Here is a 26410-nt window from a genome sequence, read left to right as displayed (position 1 = left end):
TGAATTACATCCCTGAGATTAATGTAAGAATGTAAGTAATACAGCAAAGGTTTTCTTATAATACCTTCCCCACTTTTATCCCCTATTTGGAAGCCCCAACCATAACCTGCATGAATATTAGAGCTCACTGTGCAGCCAACTGATTCTGGAGAGTGAAGACAAGCATGTGGTCTCCTCAAAAACACAAGCTTTTCAGCCCCGCAGTTCAGCCCCACTCACATGCATAGGCAGCTCACATGCAGCTTGAAGAGTAAGTGCACAAGGCAGAAACTGCTGCTGTGCTCCCTATGGGATGGAATGTTAGGTTGCACTGCTGACCACAACTAAATCTGTAATGTCAAAGCAGGTATTTTTCCATTGACAGCTGAGGCAAAATGCAACTGTGTCAAAACATCTACGATTGATGGATGAACAATTTTGACACGTGACATCGCATGTGTGGATTTATAGCATACAAAAAAAAGGTTTTTCAGATTAAAAAAAAACAAAAAAAAACGTCATATTATTTTTAAAAGTTCAATAAATTATAGATTTTTTTCCATTTTCATCATTTTACACCAGAAATGGATATCGCGTTTTGAATGGAACTTACCACTTGCTCTTTAACAGGTGGACTTGCAGGTGCCCAGTTGACCAGTAGAGGTCACTTGTGCGCAATCAGACGCTCTCAGACTGAAACCCTCCATTCCCTGGGCAGCTCTTCAGCCCGGTGTATGTTGGCCACAGTCAGCATATTCAGTCCAGATTTGTCACCCATCCATGAACAGTGGCTGAGCAGAAATATTTGGCCCTTTTGCCTAAATTGTCTTTATTTTTAGTAATTTAATCCACTATGAAACTATGGTACATTTGTGTGGTTAGCTATAACATTACTATTATTATTATTATTATTATTATCCATCCATCCATCCATTATCTGAACCCGCTTATCCTGATCAGGGTCGCAGGGGGGCTGGAGCCTATCCCAGCATACATTGGGCAAAAGGCAGGAATACACCCTGGACAGGTCGCCAGTCTATCTCAGGGCACACACACCATTCACTCACACACTCACACACTCATACCTACGGGCAATTTAGACTCTCCAATCAGCCTAACGTGCATGTCTTTGGACTGTGGGAGGAAACCGGAGTACCCGGAGGAAACCCACGCAGACACGGGGAGATCATGCAAACTCCACACAGAGAGCCCCCGGCCGACGGGGATTCGAACCCAGGACCTCCTTGCTGTGAGGCGGCAGTGCTACCCACTGCACCATCCGTGCCGCCCCTATTATTATTATTATTATTATTATTATTATTATTATTATTATTATTATTATTATTAATATTAATATTATTATTATTATTATTATTATTATTATTATTATTAGTAGTAGTAGTAGTAGTAGTAGTAGTAGTAATAGTAATAGTGATATAAGGAATAGTGGTGATAAAAAGCCATTTGAATTTGGTGCCACTGTCAAACCCTGCAGGTGCTGTGGAAATCGCCAAGGGGCCCGTGTTCCTGTCAGGATCAAAGCTGGAGTTGGGTTAATGAGTAGAGGGTCGCCATGGCAGCTGACAGAAGGGCCCCACACCTGCCGTCCACACAGACACTGTGTCAGCTGTGATCATCATCACAGACAGGTCCCACCAGCACTGCGGGGGATCAGAGAGGAAGGGGCCAGCAAGACGTCTGCTGGAGGAGGAGAGGAAGGGACAGAGGGACAGATAAAAGATGCAGGAGGATGGGAAACGAGTGAGCACCAGAACTCTGTATAAAGATGCTGCTGATCTCAGATGCTGTCGCACAAGGGGAAACATACTTCCCTCACTATGAAAAATTGATGAGAGAACAGAAATAATTTAACAACAGCATTCATGAATAAATATAATTTCCGTAATTTTAAATGTGTGCCCCTCCTGGGGGCTGCTGGTGAGCCAAGCCATTGATTGGTCACTGCTCTGTATATGGTGAAACTAAATGTACTTCCTGTACCAGTACATCTTTGTCAAATGTGTTCCTATATCCCATAATCATCATCCAAATGTTGTTCCAGTGAGAACATTCATTTTTACTGATTTATTCATATGTAATACTGAAATATAATGCTTGGCAATGCCACCATGTGATGCACAGGGATTGTTGGCCTTAAAGGAGTAACATGTTGGTGGTTAATCACACCTTTTAGGTTTTTATATGCAATTTGCACAAGAGGGCATTGAAGAAACATGATGAAAGTATTAAATATGTGTGTTCTTTAAAAAAAGTATGCTTTTTAAATGTATTGACCTATTTTCAACCGGCTGAGAGTGTTCTCCTTGTAGTGCATCACACGGGGATAACCACTCCCCATATCCCTCCCCTATAACTTGTGACCCATAGTTTGTGCCACAGGCCTCCAGGCAAGAAGACTATTCAACTATTTCTGGTTATATTCATTTTGCTAGCTGACCATGCCCAGACAGTTTGGGTGGACTTTTATAGTGGGAAATTTAGGCTTAGAAAAATAAGTTTTAAAATACATTCAAATGACTGAATAAAAAAATATATATTAAGCACATTTGTTTTGTTGTCGCCTAAAGACAACTGGCAAGTTGTCAAGTACCATATTACTCCTTTAATTCATAGTGAAAGAGAGCCTCTATTTAGAAACTGTAATCAAACAGTGCCACACATTCTATGGCTTTTCTTTATACTGTCAAATGGGAAAAATTCATGTGGATAAGTACATAGTACATATTACATATTATTTAAAACAAATCACGTATTCAAATCACTCTTACAGGAAATGAAATGATGAGTTTAAGTGAACAAATACATTTTAATGTAATAATTGACATACCTTGTGATATTCATAATTAATGTTTTACATTGTAAATATTTATCCAAAACTGAAAAGAAAATAAATTTCATTAATCAGTTATATGCAGGAGCAAGTCACACATTTCATATTAAAACAATGAAGCATTCAATTGCACTATAGAACCTCCAGCAATGTGATTTGTCAAGACGTTCAGAACAATTGGGAAGTACAATGAAATTAACTTAATATAATCCACCACAAGATGGTGATATTGGTGAGGTAAAGTTGAAAATTTACATGCATTAATTACATATGCCTTGCAATTACCTGTTGGAATTCATAGCCATAGCTGCGTATTGTAAATTACCCTGAAAGATGTTTCAAAGCTTAACATGCATGTGTGTAAACTTTTAATCGCAAAAATTGGTTTGATGTAGCAGAATACATACAATAGATAAATGACACGCTTATGTATAGAGAACATAACTTTATTCAATACATGTGGAGCTCCACAGCATCCACATCTATACATTTTATAGCACACCTATCACTTTCTCTCTTGAAAATGTCACGGACAGTTATTCAGCAGCTATACTCTTTTTGCACACCTTCACATAAAGTACAGGACTGTGTTGCCCACACAGCATTCTGACAATTGGCATGCCCTTGCACAATGACTGGAAACTCAAGTCCGGAAAACAAACCTCACCAACACACCTCACACTAAGGAGCTTACAAGAATGATACATTCACGTTTTTTCTTTCCAAAATCAATGTTTCTTTTCCATTCTTCTGCCAGAAGAACTGGAGAACACAAAGTTGAACACAAACCCAAAGACTTCAGTACATACATGCAAGTTTGCTTTTAATCCCACATAAATAGCAGAGGATGTCTTCTTGCGTTTTTCTTTGACACAGAGAGTAGTGATTATGGAGGGAACACGGTCGACACTAGAGCTGTGTAAGCTGTCACAAGCCCACCAGTCAGCCAAAAAACACAGCAGTAAATCTAAGGGTACATGAACTAAATGAAAATCAACATCTAATAATATATACAGTATTTACACACATGTGCAAACACACACACGCACACATACACACAAATGTAAATTGACATTCTTTCCCCAGTACAATGAGAAAGGCAAGTTATACTGCCACAGTTCAGTTGACCGGCCATATATGGGTACACAACCCAAAACACTAAAACAAAAGTACTGCTATAATCTTTGTAGTTCACTAAATGATATGTATTTAATCAGCCCCATATCACTGAGGAGATAGCAGTATTCAGGGTTGACTTTAATCAGGCCCAAAATAAATGGCTTTTTTCATTGGCAAATCAAGAGCTCTGACTATCAACTTACTTTTGAACAACATAGGTTTGTGGAAGATTTACATATATCATCAAACAACTAAAAAACAGCAAACTATATGGTTTTAATGTCCAAAATATTAACATTTATACATATGTTTACCGCTTGCTGTGTGTCTTTACAAAAGTGCTGACAAACTAAAAAAACAGATAGCAGGCCTATTCACAACAGAGGGCTTACAGTAACATTAAACAAGAAACTACAAACATCCTGGTGGACAGAGGTGCAATGAACATCATGTAGAAATCAGCTACATAAAGGCAATACTGAGACAGAGGTAAAAACTACAAATGGGAACACTGAAGAATTTGAATTACAAGGCAACAGCACACATACCCAGCTGACTGAGAGAGTTCAAATGAATTGTGATATTCGCTCACCATTTTGAGATTAAAATGCACTCTCTTGAGTTAATGAGCAGAGAAGGCATGGGTGCAGTGCATTAAACAATTTGTAATGTACAGAATACATTGTCATTAAATAAATATTTGCTGTACAAAAATGTTCTGCTTCAAAATTAAAGTTCCGGTTTCAAAATGAACGAACTAGATGTAGCTACTGATGTTTAGCTAACTTCTATATGTAGGCTATCAATATTTCCTCAAATGCAACTGCGTAAAGCACTAATAAACAGTCTTTTTTGGTATTGCTTAAACCAAGAGCTGTCATTTAACCAACTTACGGTGTTACGCACGTGGCATGATGTCTTCATCTGACCTGCTACATTTAAAACGGCACACCGTCTGTCAGCTTTCACTCACTTCAGGTCCCAAACCAAGCTGACTGTACACACATGCACACTTCGCCAATAATAATGAAGCATAGGCTGAGAACGAATGATGGGAAAACAGGACAGGACAACCAAGACAGACTAAGATGGAGCGTCACTTCCAATAACAATATGCTGGACAGAAGATCAGGAGAGGCACAACATTCAAAAAGGCCGTTGAGTATTATTTTTAAAGGATGCACACTTGAAAAGCAGTATGGCAGATAGTGTCACAAGCAAATCTGAAAGGCAATTGTATGGTGCAAAATCCTCACACAGAAATACCAAATCAAAAGTAACATAACTCAAATCAAAAGCACTTAATGTTGAGCTCGGATATATTACATTTGCCTAAAAGAACTATAATATACTACTTTTAACATGTGTTTCTGATTTATTTTGGTTGAAAAGCAGAAAATGTAAACTCATAGCTTTTTTAAAGAAATATGATTGCCAATAAAGTCACTTGCACAACAACAATTATTACTATTCATATTTTTCTATGGCCTTTATATTCTCAGATCTGGGATGGGTGCAGAAGGCTCAGAAATCCACGCTTTTAAACAAACTACATTAAATAGTAGTGTAAATGTAACAGCACTATGCAGCAAATAACGTTTGCTTTCCAAACAAATGGTCGAGAACAGTCATGGGAATTATTATCATTCTGTCTAATCGCAATAACACAATGCTTTCAATTTGATCTGATACCAAACATACTGCAGTCAGATCGAACCACGAGATGTCTCGTTCTGCTCGCTACAGAAGCAAGCTGCCTTATTAGCATGCATTTTTAACAGCTGGCCATCTCTGATGGGAGAAGATTATTATATGAATTGGATTCAGTCATTTTACCACCAGTGACTGATATCTGACACACTACTGGACCATTGCAGTAATTATGACTCAAAATTCCACTGTCGCTTTGTCTTGGCCTGATTCACTTATAGCTAGACTGAATGGCTTTGCGGTCCGTATGGTGAAGTAGAATTGGCACACATGAGAATGGTCTGAGCCTTCTGCACCCTGAGCCCCAGGGAGGGTTACATCAGGACGTTGGATCTGGTGTCTGGTAGCCGAAGGCCCACCAGCCCCCCGCACACCAGGACCGTGGAGGCTAGCAGGATGGGCACGGCTTTCGTGATGCCCACCAGAGAGCCGAAAATCAGATTCCCCAGCACCGCGGCCAGCTTACACATTGAGTTACAGAATCCAAAGCCTGTCCCCCTGGAGGAGGGAGGGAGAGAGAGAGAGAGAGAGAGAGAGAGAGAGTTAAATATGTCTCTGGGAAAACCAAGGGACATGGCATGTGACACTCCACACACATGCAGTAACTGTGCTGAGCGTGTTGAGTGGTGTGCAGCCCTACCTCCTGTCTGTGGGGTAGAGCTCCACAGTGACCACGTCCAGGGAGTTCCAGGCAGAGATGCTCAGCCCGTTGTACAGACAGAGCATGCCTATCATCATGGCCTCACTGGTCCCAAACCACAGGAAGAAGCAGCTTATCCCCGACAACACCATGGAGCCACCTAGAGACGGACAGACACCATTCACACTAATCAATGACTGCAGTGGCTCCTTTCAGCTGTGCCGCTTTTCTGGAGGCTTTCAAAACTTTAAAGTACCTCTTCATTCACAAGAGATAAAGCATACCCTTCCTTCTTGTGTGTCTGTTAGTGTGTGTGTGGGAGGTCTATTTCCTAGGCACAATTACAGTAGCCCACTCATAAATATTTTAAATAATATTCAGGCTTTAATATTTGTTCAATATTTTATGTTCATTTTTGTGCTTATGAAGAAAGAAAATCCTTTGCATTTAACAGGAAAGTTGATTGCATCCATTGCACTATACAGGAAATTCAGAATTATTCTCTGCTTAATACAGAGCAAAGGCTGCCTTACCCAACATTGTTAGACGCCCTATTTTATCCATGAGCAATGCGGAAACTATATTCCCTGGCAAGACAGCCAGTGTCCCCAGGAAGTTGACAAAGTACACCCAATAGGCACTGTAGTCATCATCGAATGTCATCTGACAGCCCGTCTTGTTGTGGTGGAAGGTACTGTTTATCACCTGCGTGTCTATCAGTTTGGAGTCATCGATATCTGTGGCACAAAAGAAAGACATAGGGGCCATTGGGTTAGGAAAGAAAAACAAGCTAATGTTTGACGCAGCAGATTTATTTTTCACAAAACCCTCTTCTCCAAATCTGGAGCTTCCAAATTTAAGAAACAGCTTTTTTTCTGGTTGTACAGGGGCTATGAGTTTTCACACAGCATTCAGTACTGCCGCGCTATAACTGCTTTTTTCTTTGATGGGAAACCTTTTCTCCTGTTTTCAGCTTTAGCTTTGATCTGCTTTTTCTTTGTGCAGCACATTCAGCCCAGTGATGCGTGTTCTTCACACCTCAGCCTTTTATTCCATTAACCGACATGAGGCTTCCATTGGGGCTCTAGGCCTGAACGGCAGTCTCTCACACTCCGGGGCGTGGTGGATGATGCCCCGTGTGTCTACACTGCCAGGAATGCTGGGCAGGTCTGGACCAGGTGAAGTGCAGGCCTGGGGGGTAAGGCCCGGTGCAGGGAAGGGGAAAACGAGCAAAAGTATTTTGGGAAAAGCTGTTACGTCCTTTCCTTCCATCTCACCGGAACTGTGGAGACGCAGACCTGAGGCGGCAGTATCCCAGGAGGCTCTGCCAGCCCCACGCACCTGCGGCTCACTTCCTGCTTTCTCTTCTGCAGCGGGATGCAACGCTGTGGGCCCGAGCCCACGTCAGCGCTCTGACAACCCCCAGAGACCCAGAGATGCTTATGTTTGCTCTACCGTCAGCAACATGTCCGTCTCCAGCCTCTGTCAACTCCTCACCTCCCTGCTGCATGTTGCTTTCTCCATACAATCAACGCATTCAAGATTTTCCCCACTCTGTTTAATTCTCGTATTGAAGTGAGGTCCGGGGGAAACTTTGAGGCAATCTATCTTAGCATGTCTGCCCACTGGATGAGAGCGCTCTGCATACTGATGCTGCAATTAGGAGCGTTTTTGCACTTTTCTGGTTGTAGAAGTAGAGGAGATAGATGGGTGTTCAATGCAGCTTGTGTCCACGCGTTAGTTTGTTTTTATGCATGTAATTTGGAGAAGCAGAGAATTCAGAATTCAAACTGAAAATAGCTGCCACATCTCCACAATCAAAGGAAACAGAAACTCTGCATGCAGCCCCTGGTTCTCCAGATGTTGCTAATTAGGTTGGGAGCAGAAATAGAGGCTATGATCCCCTTAGCACTCGTGTCTCTCCTGCCATAAGGTATGTGAATTTGTGCTAATTAAACTACCCATATAAAAAGTAAAACTCTTTTTCACTGTGTATGGCAGACTATTGTCTTGTTACTTATACATTGCCCAAATACTAAATATTACTTAAAGACTTGGCCTATCTACTGTATCTTGTGTCCTAGACTCGTGATTTTATAACCGATCCTATGGGAATTGTACCTTATCCAAGTTCTGCAGTTCTATGACCTGGGCATTCACCTTTTATAGATAAAATGTAATGTAATGTAAATATCAGATTCTATTCTGTGCGTTTGTTTTAAGCTCAACATTCTTTCAGGGTATGGACCACTTCTGACATGAGACTTTGGGAATTAGGCTTAATTTTTACAAAGTGGTTCAGAGACAATACATGCCTTCAAATCAACTGCAACAAATCCCCCATGGAGCTTTTCACACCATCTGCCAACACTCCTCCTTTGTTCCAAATGGTAGGCTCAGAAGAAAAGAGTTTGGATCATTGCGGAGGGGGGGGGGGGTGGGGGGTGGAGCGTGAACTCACTTGAAGGATATCAAATAAGCCACCCAGCAGCCCACACTACATTGAACACCCAGGGAAAGCAAAGCCATTAAAGCATAATGAGATATCTGGAGAGAGGGATAGGTTCCATGGAGCTTGACGGACTCACCAGTGTTGAAGAAAAAGGCCTCGATGAATGTGCAGTTCCTGAAAAAGGAGCCCACTGATGTGACATCATCAAAATTGCAGTCCAGGAAGGTGGAGTTGATGAAGGTAACTGACTTGAACTTCATGTGGATGAATCTGTACGGTTAGACAGAAGCAAGCCGCGGACGCAGAAGAGTTTGTACAAAGGTCATGACAGTGAACAACACACCATGTGGAAGCTCTTATGGTTAGTGAAAATTCAGCTTCTCTGTTTTGTGGTGGCGATAGCTAGCCACTAAAGGAAAAGATTATAGATAATTGAGAGTTGTGCGTTTACAAACAACCATTTCAAAATATCACATAGTAATGTTAGCTAACAAACTAGTAAAACATTAGAGCGCTTACGGATATTAATATCTCAATGTAACGTTACTGTATTTCACAAAACCATTTCACAATTTTTAAATGCAAGTCGCTTTATTGGCATGACAAAGTCATGGTCAATAAAAAACCTTGTAACTCGTATCACTGATGGCTTTGGGTCTCTCCTTAAGTAGCAGCAAATTGCAGGCAGCGTATGAATTTAGAACGGTGATTAGGTCTTGACCGCTACTGTCTGCCAATTGTTGAAGATTATACGAAAATAATCACCACCTAGCATCCAATTAGAATCGAGTATTCACCTAGACCGTGGTATAAATCTAAATAACATGCATACATAGTTTCCCAAACGCAAGGGTCAAATACAGTACATCTAATACCTATACCTGTATTTGCTATGATTATTAAAAAATGTATATGTTCAAGCAGAATAGCTTAAATGCTGAACATAATCCATCATGTTTTTGGACCAGAAAGGCTGAAACTGAGGAGAGGGGTGAGGGAGATAAATATTGTTTTTAATTTCCTGGGCTGAGAAGCGATAACAGAGAGGGCATTTATTAGTTTCTTCCCACCTGTCATTGATGAACACTCCGTTGGTGTGGATCTGGTTCTCCAGGGTGAAGTTGAAAGTGAAGTCCTCGATGCGCTCGTTGCTGTGCAACTTAACCCTGGAGGCATACTCGTCAGCCTGCAGGTGCTTGATGACGTCAGGGAACCAAACTGAAAGACCGTAGAACCTGTATCCACGCAATGACAAAACAGGAAGGGGAAATGATTTCACAGTCAGGTGTGGGCGAGCATGTATCATTGTGATGCATAACCTTGAGTCTGGACTAAGTCTCAATGATGAAAACAATACTGGCTGATATAATCCATAAACATGCATAGAAGTTTTGGTAATACAGTACAGTATGTGTTCAATGCATTATGTTAATTTGCACAGCAGTCCACTCAACATAATGCATTGAACACATGCTGTACTGTATGTGTAATATACAATAAAATGTAAAATATAATATGATGTTACATTGAGTTGTGATACAGTAATGAATAATGATTTAATTATTATTTCCTATGTAGTACTTGAGCCTATCCAAAGCAGCTTACATTGTAGAAAACAGCAATAACTCTAAAAAAGTAACAAGAGGCTTAACAACCATTTAGAAAATCCCTAAGTGATGTCAGTATAAATCATGATATTTTCTAGTTGCTAGCTATCAATATAATTAAGATATGGTACTTTTAAAAGCTCTACCTCCACCCCATGCAAAAACTTGGGAAACTACAATTGTTAACTCTCTGAAGTATGATGGACCTCAGACGGCCTCTCAGTAAAACGTCCATCAGTTCATGGACCTCAGACCACATCTCAGTAAAACATCCGTCAGTTCATGGACCTCAGCCCACATCTCAGTAAACATCCGTCAGTTCATGGACCTGTATGGTAAACGGCCCTCGGTTTAAGGAAAATGGCCCTCAGTTGAAGGAAAACATCCCTCGATCTACAGAAAAAGTCCCTCAGTCTATGCGAACTGTTGAAATTAACAAAAATCACAGAATTTAACCAGCTACAGCAGTACAACAGAAGCCACGCTGGCAAACTAGCTAGTCACATTAGTCACAGTAACGTTATTGTAGTGGTGCCAATTGTGTTCGCGTTCAATCGTGTAGCTGTTACCATTTCATGGCTAGTTGGCTAGCCACCATTATCTTTGTGGGCCAGAACAACAGTCAGGCTGTTGACTTGCAGATATTAGGTGAAGTGGCCAGGTTAGAGGTAGAGAGGAAGATGGTTGCTCCTTCATGGCTATTTTCACTACCACCTGGAAACGTATTAATTCCTCACATTATGGAATAGAGAAAGCCCAATTTAACCATGCATCAATTCACACTATCACTGTGTGATTCATGTAACTGAAAGATGAAAAATATGACAAATGATCAGGCACAAGGCCAGAACCATTTGGCAAAGATGTGGGCGGGCAAGTGGGTGGATGGGCACTGCTAATTCAGGGGCAGTGAGCACACCGACTCAGCCCCACAGACACCTGCAGCACACCACACAATCACAGCACCCATCAGCCATTAGCATGAGAAACCACAGGAAGAACCATGCGAGCTGAGGCACAGACAGACACCTGCTCCCTGGTCGCTCCACACAAGATCCGCATGCTAAGTATCATGATATTTACCAAATTCTTACATTTTGAGGTCAAATATAAACAGGTCAAATTTGAATGAAATAATCATAATATCATTCAAATAAAATTTCAGGCACCAAGAAACCAGTAACCAGTTTGTGCTTTTTCCAAAATGGTTGTCCTTGAGAGCACTTATTACTCAATGCTGACTTAATGAGTAGTGGCTATGCACTGTTGCTAGAGATAAGGCAACTCTAAGTAAGGCATGGGTTCACATCAATAATGTGAGGGGGGACCATAATTAAAAAATGATCAACGCAAAGCAATGCACATGCCACTAAAATGGTGATAAAAACTTGTTTTCATTCAAGACTTCATTACATTTTCTGTGTTATTGTCCATAACAATTTATAACATTAATCTACTCATAGCTTTTAATCTCTAAAAGACTCTGCATGTCTACTCTGCATAATTATATGCTTTAACGGTTCTGTGCCTTTGGCTACAGTTAAAGTTAATACATTTAAAAAGCCACCCACAGCTCACTGGCATACACAATGAGATCAGTCTCATTGGCATGAGGCTTTTTGATCCTGAGATAAAAACACAGAGCTACAGGCCATGCACATGTCCTCATAGCAACAGACAGCAGGGATAAACAGGATGTGTGATGGCTGATAGTGTCTCCACAGTTCAGGCAGGCGGAGAGAGTGGCCACTCCCCGGGTTATTAATATAGTCAGGGGGACAGATGGATCACATGGGAGAACTCTGAAGTCAGGCTTTACCTTAACCACAAATAAGCATATCATTGCATGCCGGTATATCTGATTGGTCAATTCCCACAGTGGGGGCTTCTTCTGTCTCATTTAATTTACTTTGACATAACCGTGATGTCAGATGACATATAGCATACAATACATGTATGTATGTATGTAGGTAAATGTACAATACATATGTACACAGCTGTAATATTTTTGTATTATTGTTCAAATATCTCATAAGAAAACCTCAGAAGCATCCTTTAAACAGACCTGTCAGCTGAACACAGTCCCCTATTTTTTGCCGATGCATCTATGATATGTTTTAGTGGTTCATAGCATATGTTAAACATGCTCTTATGATGTACAGATTTAGAATATCCATAATTCTGTGCATTGAGCCAAGCAGACAGAGAACTTGTCCGACAGGCTCAATGCACAGAATCAGGATCTGTGCACATTTAAAATTATGCTTGAAATGTCAAGGTTTTACTTGACGAAGAACGATTAAAATGTGAAAGCAGCTGAAGGCTGTTCAAGCCAGAAAGACTCTATGCAACGCATCACTAACAGGGGCTCATGAAGAGATGGCCTACGTGCTGCTCAGGAGCATGTGGTAGAATTGCAGAGGCGGGCATTGGACACCGAACAGAGGCCAAAGCCTCGATTCAGGTTTTATTTAATCACAACAGTCCAGCCATCCAGGGACAGTAACGCAGGTGGCCGACACCAGAGCATAATTAATTCCAGGGAATTACACTGGATACACAAATTAGACATCTGCTTGTGCTTTAATGGACTGTGTTCTGCCTCTCAGGGGTGGGCGTGTTCGGGGGGCAGGGCTGGCGTGTAACTGCTTCCGGGTTGAGTGGTTAGAGGTAGCGGGTCAATGCTGAGACCTGTGCGGAGGTCGCACTGCGCAGGGCTAAACGAGGGAAGGGCCCCGACGCGTATGCTCACTCCCAAAGGTTATCTCCTGCTGTTATTCCTCGTGGCTCAGTGGGGATTTACATGGATGGAGGCAGATCTTAAGCACCATGTCACCACTCTGCTAAAGATTGCACTGCAGGCGTCTGCTGGAAATAAGCCAAGCAAAGTAGATGAGGACAGAAAAGGGAAGGTTCATAAATTGAACCACTACCCCACTGCCTTCTGCGCGTACTTTCTCAGATCTGAATCACATTTTACACTCATGCATGCTAAATCCTGTCAGGGGAGGACACTATTTCTGACTTGCTACTACAACTGACTCTTTACAAGTGCTTAATTGTAAAAATAATAGTCTTAGTCACCTTGAAGAAAGACATTTACAATAACACAAGTAGCATAAATTCAAAGCAATCCTGTTCAGCCAATACCATTAGGCACAGACCTGAGACGATTCTGGCCCTGTTCCAGATAGTCAAGTTACATTACAGGTCCCAGCTGTCTCACATTTACAGAATTACATATGGGATGCTGCTAAGGTAGGTTTACTAAGACCTGCATCTGGACAGGGTGAGAGTAGATACATTTATATTCTGTTTCTGTAATATCTGCACCTGCATGCTTTTATCTGAAAATGCCTAAATATGGCATGATATTTGAGTTGGGTTGAGAACACCTTTCCCTGCTGCATAATCTGTTCAAACAGATTTGCATTTTGTTTTTGCACACACTTATAAACATGAACGCCTCATTCACTGAATGCGGTTTGCCACTCATTTTGTGATGTTCCATCTTTTGAAGTTTTAGTCCCTTATTGTTTCATTTTTTACTGAAGTCAAAAAAAAAAAAACATTATGCAATGAATTCCATATTCACCAACGGTCATACAGGATTCATAAGCAAAGAACAGGAAGAGAAAAAAGGGCCACCCTCAGCAAAGAGGAAGAAAGTAAGCCCGCAGGCCATGCAAGGTCGTGCCATGGGAAAACACACAAACATGCATGTGCAATATCTTTCCCTGCTACACACATTATTTCACAATATCATACATTGGTCTATTAAGCATAAAGAACAATGGCATTCCTCTTCTTCTGCATGAAGTGGGGGATTGAGCAAGAGCTGGGGAATCATTGTTCCTCTAATCCTCAACATCAGGGAAGTCCAGTCTTATCTGAAAAGGGTTTTTTGTTTTAGCCCAGCACTGTGCAACATGGCTCAACTAATTAACTAGCTATCAAGACATTGATAAGTGGAATCAAGTGTTTTAGTGGTGGGATAAAGCAAAACAGTCACATCCACATTGGCCCCTTTTCCCCCAGATAAGACTGGATACGCTATGTGCTATGCGTTACATCAATAGTGTTTAAGCTTTTATCTTAGGAATATGGATAGATTCTGTGTAGGACCCCTGAAGGTAATACACAATTGAAGACAATATCCTAAAATTCAGGGTTTGAGACAGTACATATTGTTTGTTTTTTAAACATTATGTGATGCTTTCTTACCAGGCATGAGATGACCATGGTAGCTGTAGCCTGTGTTGTGTATAGCCATGTCACATGATGACACGGTCACGACAGGTGAAAATGGCGGACTTCACCCCTGCTGTTATGATAACCCACTTCCAGCAGACAGGCTATGCTGATGCTATCACAGAGAGATACTTTCCACTAATGTTTTTCAGGATACTGATTTCAGGACTGTGTGCATGCGTTTACCACACAGTATCCCCAGGCATTAAATCCTATAATGCCATTTAAACACAGTTTTAATTAAGCAGTTTATTAACATTTTAATGCCTCAATTTACCATCAACCCAATATCAATCCTCTAATTTAGTGAATACAGTTATATAATTTCAACTGGCCATAGTAATGAAATCAATTGATTACACGTCTTGGAATTAAAATGTGATCCTAGTTGTCATTATAAAAATAAAAGATTAAATAAAATAAATGAATTGTAAAATTAATCTAAAAGGTCCCATCTATGGTAATGTTCTGATATTTCTAAATTAATTATAATGTTCTCTGCATAGCCTCATTCATTTTACATTTTACATTTTAGTCATTTGGCAGACGCTTTTAATCAGAATTGACTTACAAGTGCATAGGTTCTTCCACAAGTTAAAGCAACACTAGTAAAATACACATGAAGTGCTGTTCTAAACATACAGTCATCGTAAGTGCAATTCTATTATTATTATTTTTTTGGGGTTAGACAAGAGGGATAGGGATATCGGAAAGGGGGGGGGGGGGAGGGGGTATTATATTCACTGCATATTATATGAATAATCATGATAAAGAACCAAAATAATGTATTTATCGTTATCGTTAGTTCTTACCCAAAAGATAATGTAAACCATACAATAGCAAGCTTGATGGTGTTATCTTTAACTGGATAGTTGAAACATCTCATGAATGTTAACCAGATCTGCAAACAGACAAAAACATTTTTAATGTATGGGGTATAAATGATCATAAACATTCATTTACATGTGCTTATTTAACCAGGTTATTGAGTTATTGGGATTCTCTGAAGAACACAGTCTTGAAACTGTTCTATTCATAAACCTTAAATACCCCCAGGTCAGATTTTTGTAGAAGCCACACTCTTAATGCCTAAAATACACTGGTCATTTGTCCCACATTTAGACATACTGCTGCATGCATACTGGATCCATTACATCACAAGATAGTTTGCTCATAAACGCTCTCAAATATACACTCAGTTAGCACTTTAGTAGGTATTTATTCAACTTCTTTTTTTGACTTATTCAGTCTTCTGCTGTTGTAGCCTATTCACTTCCTGGTGTGGTTTGACATGGTGTGTGTTCAGAGATGCTCTTCTGTATACTACTGTGGTAATGTCTGGCTATTTGTGTTACTGTCACCTTCCTGTCAGTTTTGACCAGTCTGGCCCTTCTCCTCTGCCCTGCTTCTCAATGGATGTTTTTTGTTTTTTGCACTATTCTCTGCAAACTCTAAAGGCTATTGTGCGTGAAAATCCCAGGAGATCAGCAATTTCTAACATAATTAAAGCACCCTCTCTGGCACCAACACAAACAGTCAAAGTCACTTCAATCACATTTCTTCCCCATTTAAACATTTGGTCTCAACTGCTCAACCTTTTGACCATGTCTGCATGCTTTTATGCATTAAGTACTTACATTAACAAGCTGGTGTTCAGGTCTACCTAATAAAGTGATCACTGAGTGCATGTTGAAACCAGACACGCACAGTACTGGAATAACTGACAATTCCAATTTGATGAAACTTGCACCATGCCTGAATATTGAATATTGAACTGCTATTCACTACTATATCAAGGAAATACAGGAAAGTCAATTTGGTCAATGATATGGGGTGCATTTATTGGTTGTGGTAAAGAGAATGAACAGCAGGCAGCAGAACACAATGTCAGTGAGTATCTTTACAGAAACTCACCCCATGGAGTTCAGTCTTCACCCTGAATAAGACCTTGGAGGCCGGGTTAGCAGACTCTGACTGCATCTCCACCAGCTCATCAATCTGCTTCGGGATTTTAATCCTATTCACCTGTGAGGGAACCACAATACAGGATCTGCTCGCTCTTTGGTTGTAATTCCACATGTACGTTATAAACGATAACATATGATAACCAATCAGTTTATTCCTTCCAGCTATATTTATCTTTTTGGGGGTTATTTTAGTTTCATTATATTACCCAGAGTATCTGTATAGTCATCTGTAACCAGAAAACACAGACTTTATGAGTCATGCACTGAGCTATCATTGTTGCCATAGAACTCATCAAAATACAGCCTGCAATTTTTACATTGATTCACATGGGAACCTTTGTCCTTTGTGATAAACACATTCTATAGTATTCAATGAACAGCTAATGAGACTGAACTAAGGCTGAGCAATTAGCCTGAGACAGATAGCCTGAAGGATACTGTATATCAGAGAGTCTCAGCTTCAAAATCAATAAAGTACATGTACAAGTGAGATGTCTAGGAGAGACAGCATCATGCATTATGCCGTAATTATTGTCTGTAAATTTTTGGAAAAAGAGTTGGAGCACACTTAAAGATAAAAGGGAGGCTCATTCCACTGAACAGAAACCTGACATTTTCACATCTTCCTCAATTACTTTTCAAACATACTGTAAGCCAAAACCCACTCTGCTAGTTATGCCAACAAATCATTTGTGGCTTTAATTTGTTTATATCTGTGAGAATACACATTAAAAAGTGATGAATAGAGCAGTGGTTAGTGTGCAAGTTGAAGTGTGTGCAGTGCAGAGCAGGTACAGAACAGCAGAGGAGACTCACAGTGAAGACTTTCTCAGGCTCCCCGCGTGCCCGCATGTTGGTGTCATGAATTCGCTTGAGCACCATCCAGGCCTCATCGTGCTTCCCCACCTGAGCAGGAAACAAATGGCAGGATTTATGTGTTTTGGCAGTTGATCTTATGGTACTGTTTTACCATCCTCAGTGTGACAGTAATTATCTGTAAGTATTCCAATAGATGTTTAATTTGCTTGTTTTTCATCTAAGGTTCCTTTTATTTACTTTTCATGAATATTTTCAGACATTTGAAGTAGCTTGTGTCCAATTATCTGCATCCGGACAGTGCAAACATTTGCGCTTCTCCTCCACAATATGTCAGCGTGTGCTTCTTTCTACACCTCATAGCGTGTTCATATCCAGCTTTGCCATGCAGTATACAGGCAACCCTCCTGTACCCTGGGCAGTCGCCAATGTGCATGGTTCTATCGAGCTAGCAGCCGCAGTCAGCACTGATACGGCCCGGCTTTGATCTGAGAGCCTGGGGCTCGTCCATGCACCACAGCGTTCAGCCTTAATCACTAAGCAACCCAACAGCCTTAAGCTTTTTATTTAACAAAAGTATATTTTGTTCATGTATTATTTTGTACAACAGTGTGCAGTTTACAGTATTATCATTCCTTAATTAAACAGGCCATTAGTCATTCAGCTGTGATGAAATGGATTTTTCCTCAGCCGTTAAACAATTTGCATACAGCATCTTACGTATGCAGGCAGCATAGCTGCTGCACACACGTTTAAATGAAAACATTCATTCAGACCACCAAAAGCTGTTGTGTTGTTGTCTCGTGGTTTCCTGTACCTCGAGGAAGAACCTGGGGCTTTCGGGCATGAAGGTGAGGGCCACGACAGCGCAGACGCAGGGCAGGGCGCACACCACCACGAACACCCTCCAGCTGTGGAACTGGTAGGCAGAGCCCATGCTGAAGCTCCAGCCTGGAACGACACAACACCGTGAGGACCGTTGCTGTAGGGGAGCTAACTGCCCGAGGCCAAACCCCTCCCATACCGCGGCACACTGCTAAAACAAATCTGTCCTTTTCAGCTGCTGGAAGAGGCTCAATGCACTGGTTAGATCATACATTTGAATACAACAGGGGCACAAAACCTTGTGATATATCGTGGAGCCTGGGGCACTGTTATCTGACCACGATTCCAACACGTGTGAACATCTGCGCAGGGCCTGCAGCAAATTTGCGTGCAACCTTCTGTAAGCAGATTATTTTCAGCTACAACTGTTCAATTAGCATTGAGACTAAGGACAAATATCTACATTCATTTTAAATACACGGCGATAAAGTATATGAAGTGTGAAAACTTTTCAAAAAGATATAGATCTGTGTCTTGCGCTGCCTTTGTGTCACTAAGTGGCTAAACTGCTAACTGCTCTTAAACCTCACCAGAAGAAATAAACATTTAGATACCATGTCAAAAGGAAGGAAAAGCAATCAATTTTTGTGGTAGTGTTTCAGAGCCATGTTGTTATTTTTTACCTGGAGACCTCAGCAGTGACTGAATGCATGAGGTTCAATACTTAATTTCTGCTGCAAAAAGTTAATTTCAATGTGCTGTCTTTGTATTAGGTGCTTCCTAATGCTTCCTAATCATCTGCCATGATTTATCTTAAAAATGTCGCTTTCAGACTCCTATTTCATGCTAACAAAATATCAAAATATCATATAGCATATGACAAGAATGGATATGAGAGAAACATTTCTCAAAGCCACTTAGCCAGCACAAGAGCCTGCCGCCCTAGTGTAGTTTCTATGTCAATGCCCTGCCTTCAAAGCAACATCTTCCCACAATATTTCACCCTACCTTTTGACCAACTAAACAGTCGTGCCATTTTAAATATGGATTTGTGACAGACAAGCTTTCACAGGGTTTATCAGTGTTAGTGCTCAATGAGAATGATGCATTACGGAATGGGACTGTAACCTTGGCTTTAACAGTAACAGGTCTTCATTAATCCTCTTCTATTCAGCATGAGGCTGTAAGCCAGGTTTCTGTGGAGATGTGCTCCTATGGCAAAATGCCTAACGAAAATCTGATTTCTAGGTAAAGATGGTTAGACAATGCATGGTCTCCCCAAGGATCACTGTAAATAATAAGTGCACATACACACAAAGCAAAGACATTCAGTCACACATATACTCACACACACACACACACACACAAACCTCATGGTGTTGGGGCAGAGCTATTACCAGTCCAGGTCCCTTTAGAATAGTGATGCTACTTCCCTTGTTTCACTCAATGCTGTTTTGCTGCCTCGCCGCAGAGATCATTTAGGGACTTAAACTCAGAAAGAGAGGGGGGAAGCCTGTTATCTAAAGCGCCTGCCTTCATTTTTCGAGACATGCGAGCAGGAGATGAGTTTTCAGCCCTTTGCTCTGTGAGAGGAGGTGAGGTATGTGATCATTATCACACACCATTGCAGCAGCTTCTCTCATTCAACTATGAAGACCTGATGGAATTCAGATGAAAAGACCTGTAAGTGACAGTACTTCTGCACTAATGCTCGTGTTAAAACAGTGTACCAGTGAAGCCTTGCCGTTGGGATCGCTTTGGAACAGATGATTTTACAGTAGAGTGAGAGAGAGAGAGAGAGAGAGAGAGAGAGAGAGAGAGACTCCCTCCTGCTCAATATCACCTTCTCACTCCACTGGGCAGCAGAGATGACCACATGAATCACGCACTCTGCAGTGCAGGATGCGTCAGCAAGCGCAGGCAGCATAGTGGAAGAACCAAGGAGCACAGAAGCTAATTCCTATTAAATCTTTATTGTGTCTACATTTCCAGAGCATTTAGCACTTATTGAGAAAAAAACACTTCCTAGTAATAGTGTCGCTATTTTTTGTCCAGGTGCTTCCCCTTTTAGCTCTGTATCTACAGTAAGCAAGATTTTAGTACCTTGTGCTGCACAATAATGTAGGTGATTGCTAAAAATGAAACTGAATCCATTGTAGCTTTTCAGACACCATTATTCTGGTCAGCATTTATGTATTGATAGAATATCATGAAGCAAATTACAGTAAGTAATGTACTGTACCTCGCTCAATTGTACAGTGACAGTGTTGGAACTGAATGTACAACCCTACGAGTAGTGCCCAGTAACCTGCTCATTACAATCCAGATGCAAATGGTTCTGCTATGGGGAAAGATTGCTACTCTAAACATATTTAACACAACCAAGGTTGTCTGCAATGTGTTTATTGATATAATAATCGAAATTAAAAAACAGTATTATATTAATTATATTAATTATAGTATATACATATATTAGACAAATGATAGAATGAAATGTATTGTTCCAAAGCACTTTGTGCGTGTATAATTATTTCACTATTGTTCATTGCTTAAAAAGATGAAGAATGATTTAATTTTTTTTTTTGTTTCCTCATCTAAACCAGCACCTAGCATTGAAACTGCAAGCATTCTGACCACCTACAAGCTCGCTCCTCTGTAGATCTGTTCTTCTGTGCATCATTTCACAGAATAATGCTATTATCCACTAAAGAGAGGATTAGAGCCAAGAAACTGCAATTAATTAATCTACTGTGACTCAAATGCTCAATATTGCACAGAATAGGGGAGATTTTAGGATAGGATGTGGAATATTTCAAGAGTTATTCAATATTATTACAATTTTACAAGCAAATGTGTGTGTGTGTACAGTACTGTATGTGTGTGTGAGAGATGGTGTGTGTATACAGTGTGTGTGTGTGTATGTGTGTGTGTGTGAGAGAGAGAGAGAGAGAGATAGAGAGATAGGATGTGTGTCCAAGATAAGAATACATTCAGCTTCACTCAAACTCAGAGAGTATGCGCACTACAGTATACTGCATGTATAGATTATAGGACCAACACAAACATTTACAGGCAATCTTCTATAATTCAGGCGCAGATATCATTACGATGAATGCGCCCTCTCCCTCTCTCCTTATCTCTCTGTGCAGTATGGGTGGATGCGTCCCTGTCACTGGTGATCCCAGGGCGTCGCCGGGGGGATGGGAGCTGAAGGATGTCAGGATTCCCCGCAGTGACACTAAGATGCGCTCCCGTAATTGCCTTTTCTGTCGCGATGTAACCGAGAGCCTGGGAGCGTGAGCGTTTAGTCCATGCCATTGAAAATCTCATTACGGGGATTATGTATATAATTGACTGAGTCAGCGAGGCCCACTGAGATTAATGTGCCCGCACCAGGCTGGCCTGCAAAGTCCTTGGCCACAGAGCAGCGATTCAGGCCTGCCGGGGGGACGCCCGGCGCAGGGGCCCGCGCTGCCCTGCTCCCACCGAGCGAGCGTCGGAGGAGGGGAGAGGACGCGGAGTCGCCCAGCCCTTCCCCCGCGCGGGCGACGGCGAAAGCATTGCGGCAGAACCGAGTCTGCTCGCCGGGCCTCTGACGGTGAAAAAAGAGAAAAAGTCTTCAGATGAGAACAGCTAATCAATTGACCTCAATTACGAGCCGAGGCTCTGGAAGGCAGAGAGAGAAGCCACGGCGACAGAGCGGGGGGGGGGGGGGAGTGTTTTACGGGGCCGCGCGGCCCCTCCCACTCCCGGCTCCTGCTCCCTCCTGCAGAATCAATGGCAGCCGGCTGTAATTAAACCCCTCCCTCTACGCACATGCATTAAGGGAGAGTCCCGTGACTGATGTCCCCCTGGCCAAGCTCCCCGAGTCGCACGCGTCTTAGCTACAAAGCTTCGCTGGAGATTATAATGGCTGGATGGGCTCTTTGTACCCCGATGCCCCCTCCCGAACACGCTTACAAGCACGATGTGATTTTTAGGAAACGGTCTACAAGGCCTTATTATTATATTATGTTCCTTCTTCAAAGCCACGTCCCTTCCCCAGAGGGACACCTCGGTCACATTTTATTTTACGAGCCCGTTACCCCGTCCATTAATACTGGAACGACTGTACTCAGCATTGCATGCAGAAGAGGTGATGTCACTGTGCGGCACTCCAAACAGCCTATCTGTGACCTTGAGGGGTGTGTCAGCCGCCGAACATTCACACCGCTCCTCCTGAGAGGAAACAGGCTGGTACACTACATGCCGAGTGTGTTCCTGCACCCTTTGGGACAGGAGTGAGTTCTCTCTGCTGGGGCTCGTGGGACCATAAACATGGTCCTATACACGCTCTATAAGTGGGATGGGAGAGGCAAGATGGCAAATACCATGGTGTACAAAACACAGGTCATTCATGAGTTACAGATTTCTCTGGTTAGACCTGCAGCTGCATAAAATGTCTATTAAAATGTATTAGCTTGGTTTAATTACTGTTGACAAGTGAAATTTTCTCATTCTTATGAAAAGAGTCTCACCTCATTTGTTTTTCAAAAAACAAAAAGAAATAAGATTTTAAGTTTCAATATAAGATCCGAAATTCTTGTTGAGACCGACTTATTTTTTTAGTTTTTGCAGAGTGGCAAGGATCTTAATTAGCCTTGATCAAGCCTTGATCATGATACAAGCACGTCAGGTGGCAAAGTTGCCTTCATAATTACTATCAGTATTACTATGAATTATAACAGGGATATTAATACTGTACATGGTTCGATTGAGCGGTGTTTTATCATTTTGTTTGTTTATTTAATTAGCTTCATGGAATCGGATTTCTCTGGAGGCTTGTGAGGAAATGGCATCGCTCAGGCTTGTGGGCCCGCTCTCTGCAATGCGCTGTCATCCTTGAAATATCCCCGACGCGGACAACATTAATCACCCAGCATCCCCCTCTCCGCCGTCTCCAGTCTCGCAGACGGGAGACGCGTCTCAGCCGGCTCCATCGCCAGCTCCGCGATGCGTCATTAACGGTCGCATACGCTCAAATTTACAACGTGTAGCTATGCAGTACCTGCCATCCCTCCTTATTAAGATTTCTCCTCCCAGGGATGCAGGCAACGCCTGTATTTCATCTGAATTTATGGCCCATTCATTTACTGGACTAAAGATGACTGCATCTGAAGCAGCCAAATGCCTGTTAACAGTATGCTGCATCTTCCAAAACTGGGCATGCAGTGTGTTTTAGATCCATTCATTCAAATCCAGTCAGTCCATTAAGCTATTCCAGCCCACACTGCTTTAATTGTGCTGTTGCACACAGGGATGAGGGTGTCTAGATATTCCGCTCCATTCTCCATCCATCTGGTTTTACTGTCAAGTCAATATAGCTGAGTGCTCTATGAGAAATGTGATTTTTTCACAGAAGTTCTGGAAAAGTGAGGCTTTACGAACTCAAAAATGAGTCATTGCTAACGGATTTTATCAAACGAGTGCTTTGTGATTGAGAGCAAGTCTTCTGATTGGATCACAGGAGTCAGTGATTTGCAGCTCCACTGATTCTGATGTTTATGAAGACTCTCCAATGAACTGTAAAAGAGTGTTGGGCACATCCAGGCAAACCCAAGCTTCTCGTACAGTGCCTGTAACACTGAGAGTTTTTGTAGGGGCGCTGAGAGACGGCACTCACCGTAGTGGGGGATGATGGCCCAAGCCATTGCAGAGGCGTAGATGCCCCCTATCATCCAGAACATGCACAGCCAGCTCAGGTGTTCGCCCCGCTTCTCCCGCGCCAACACCTCAGAGAAGAAGGAGAACACGATGGGCACGGCTCCTCCGATCCTGCAGGTGGCCAGGGAGAGTGGAAACATCGCAACCTCACTTTCAACTGTAATAGTCACTGATATGCTTCATACTCAGATCATAATGGGATTATATTACACTTACAGTGACACCTTACAGTTTTATCATATTAGACACATTTTAGTAATATTGTGATTTGGGTCCCAGACCCCAAATAACATTGACATACGCAAATACACAATTTTGTGTGTTATACTGTATCAAGCATCAGACGTGAAGTTCCCTTCATAACTCTGTTCCCCCGACAAGAACAATATTTATCAGGGAAATATATTCATTGGCAAATAGTCTAACTTGTGTGAGTGAATGGTATGTGTGCCCTGCGATGGACTGGCGACCTGTCCAGGGAGTATTCCTGCCTTTCGCCCAATGTATGCTGGGATAGGCTCCAGCCCCCCTGTGACCCTGTTCAGGATAAGCGGGTTAGGATAATGAATGAATGAATGAATGAATGGTCTAACTTGGTCAGGAAAGCAGTAGATATGAATAGCTATTCTTAAATAAGTATAAAACCTGCCATGCAGTCAAAATTGTATTATTTATACACCTTGTAAATAAAATGATCTCCAATAAATAATCATAAGAACCCTTTGAGGTCTACTTCAGCTGCGATTAGGACAATCTATCTTAGTCTTGACATTTAACATAATGGGTCCTTCAAATCAAAGAGGTGACCCATTTGATGAACACACAGCAAACAAACTTGATTTGCTGTGATAGAACAGTGTGAACCCACGCTGGCCAAAAAGCAAAGAAATTGCCTGGCTTGTACGGTAATTGTTCAAGAGTGTGCCACAGAAAAAGGAGGCCTGCACTTCCAGTTAGATAAGTTAAATAGTTGGGCAATTACTCTTCAACTATCACAACTAATTTGTTCATGCTCTTTTTGGAAGGGGAGGGAGTATCTGATGAGTAAAGGAGATCCATTCTGAATCCTGTGTCCTCCTGGAGGTCAGAACAGCAGCTCAGACTTTAACCACCTTGAAGCGCAGACTGAAGAGTCATCCCAGTCTCGCCACCCCTCCCTACCTGCCTGTAATTTATAATTAGATTAGTCCTATAAAATCTCTTCATCGTAGTTATCGCTGTTATGTATACTTGTTTTATTATTGCTAGCATTATACATATTAGCCAAGACTGTTTACTGCTGCTTTTGTTTGCTTGTTCTCAACAGATGAATCTACAGGGTCCAAGCTCTTATCTACAGTATGTGGTCACTTCTAGCACTTGGAACTGCACTTCCCTCTTGGGGTTTCAGTGTGTTGATGACATGCAAAAATGTACAGTAATGTTATTCTTATTCTTTTTTTTATTATTATTATTATTATTATTATTATTATTATTATTAGTAGTAGTAGTAGTAGTAGTAGTAGTAGTAGTGAGATGATACATCTCAAAACATATCTCGGCTCTTCATCGTTAATTCACTGTTGTTGCTAAACATACCTCAGCAACTCTTTCAGCCAATGGGATAGTTTTCTGCCAGTTAGCCTTCTGTCTAAACCCCTATGACTGTCCTTCCCTACAGTGCTATGAATATTTTGCTGACATATATGATGTGCAAAAATAAATTCCTCTCATGGAGCATCCAACAACATACAACAGGGCAGCAACAGATAAGGCAATTACTCTTCATCCAATACAATTGATGACTTTGTTGTCTTTATAGGTATTGGTTACATTTCAACAAAGACAATCAATATATGCAATACTTTATCCTTAGGTTGATAATCACTGCAAACTCACTTAATTAAAGACTTTACAAGGCACTTTCTCTTTTAGTCAGGTACTGAAAGACATTCAGGCAGTATTAGAAACAGACAGTGCTCTAGGTATTGATCCAGGTGCTGAAATGTATTATCTGTCAAGAGAAGACTATTACCGAGAGAAAGAGAGGCATTTGAAAGCTAACATGATGAAAGCTCCAGTGTACATATACGGGGGATCCATATCCTTGCCATGTGGATTCTGTAGAACGTAGATTCCAGTTCTAGATAGGAGAGCTCATTGTAAACTGCTTCCCTGAAGAATACCTCTGTCAGGCATGATGTATGATACCAAGTACCAGCCTGCTTCTCTTATATTACCCTGTTGTTTTTTATCCCAGTTTCAAAATGCTTCATTTTTCTATGTGACTACTGCTGCAAAAATACTGCAGTATAAATGAAGCATTTTTTTTTTTCAAAAATGGGTGAGTGAGCTCTCCTACGCAGCAACTATTTCAGAGAGTGCATTTAAGCAACCCAAGGGTCTTCATTGTAACTGTCTAAAAAACACTTTACATGATTTTGTGTCTCCAGTATAAAGACGGGACACTGTACTTCAGGCCAATGCATTTAATAACTTCTTTAAAAGCAG

General features: G+C 41.4%; 1 protein-coding gene across 2 annotated transcripts in view; it reads right to left on the bottom strand.

Moving 5' to 3' along the window:
- Positions 1–3255: 3255 nt before the first annotated feature.
- LOC133105687 (synaptic vesicle glycoprotein 2C-like) overlaps positions 3256–26410 on the bottom strand; it is a 52420-nt gene continuing 29265 nt past the window's right edge. For both annotated transcript variants that reach the window (XM_061215968.1, XM_061215969.1), the window contains exons 4-13: positions 23880–24031; positions 18210–18343; positions 17393–17482; positions 16524–16634; positions 15422–15510; positions 9822–9986; positions 8888–9021; positions 6833–7036; positions 6300–6459; positions 3256–6157 (exon numbers count right to left, since the gene is read on the bottom strand). In XM_061215968.1, the coding sequence (XP_061071952.1) occupies positions 5974–6157; positions 6300–6459; positions 6833–7036; positions 8888–9021; positions 9822–9986; positions 15422–15510; positions 16524–16634; positions 17393–17482; positions 18210–18343; positions 23880–24031 (1423 nt within the window). In that variant the 3' untranslated portion in view covers positions 3256–5973. The remainder of the gene's footprint in view (positions 6158–6299; positions 6460–6832; positions 7037–8887; positions 9022–9821; positions 9987–15421; positions 15511–16523; positions 16635–17392; positions 17483–18209; positions 18344–23879; positions 24032–26410) is intronic.

The sequence above is a fragment of the Conger conger genome, chromosome 12, assembly GCF_963514075.1.
Source record: "Conger conger chromosome 12, fConCon1.1, whole genome shotgun sequence".
Taxonomy (NCBI): Eukaryota; Metazoa; Chordata; class Actinopteri; order Anguilliformes; family Congridae; genus Conger; species Conger conger.
This window is presented reverse-complemented; position numbering and strand designations above follow the sequence as displayed.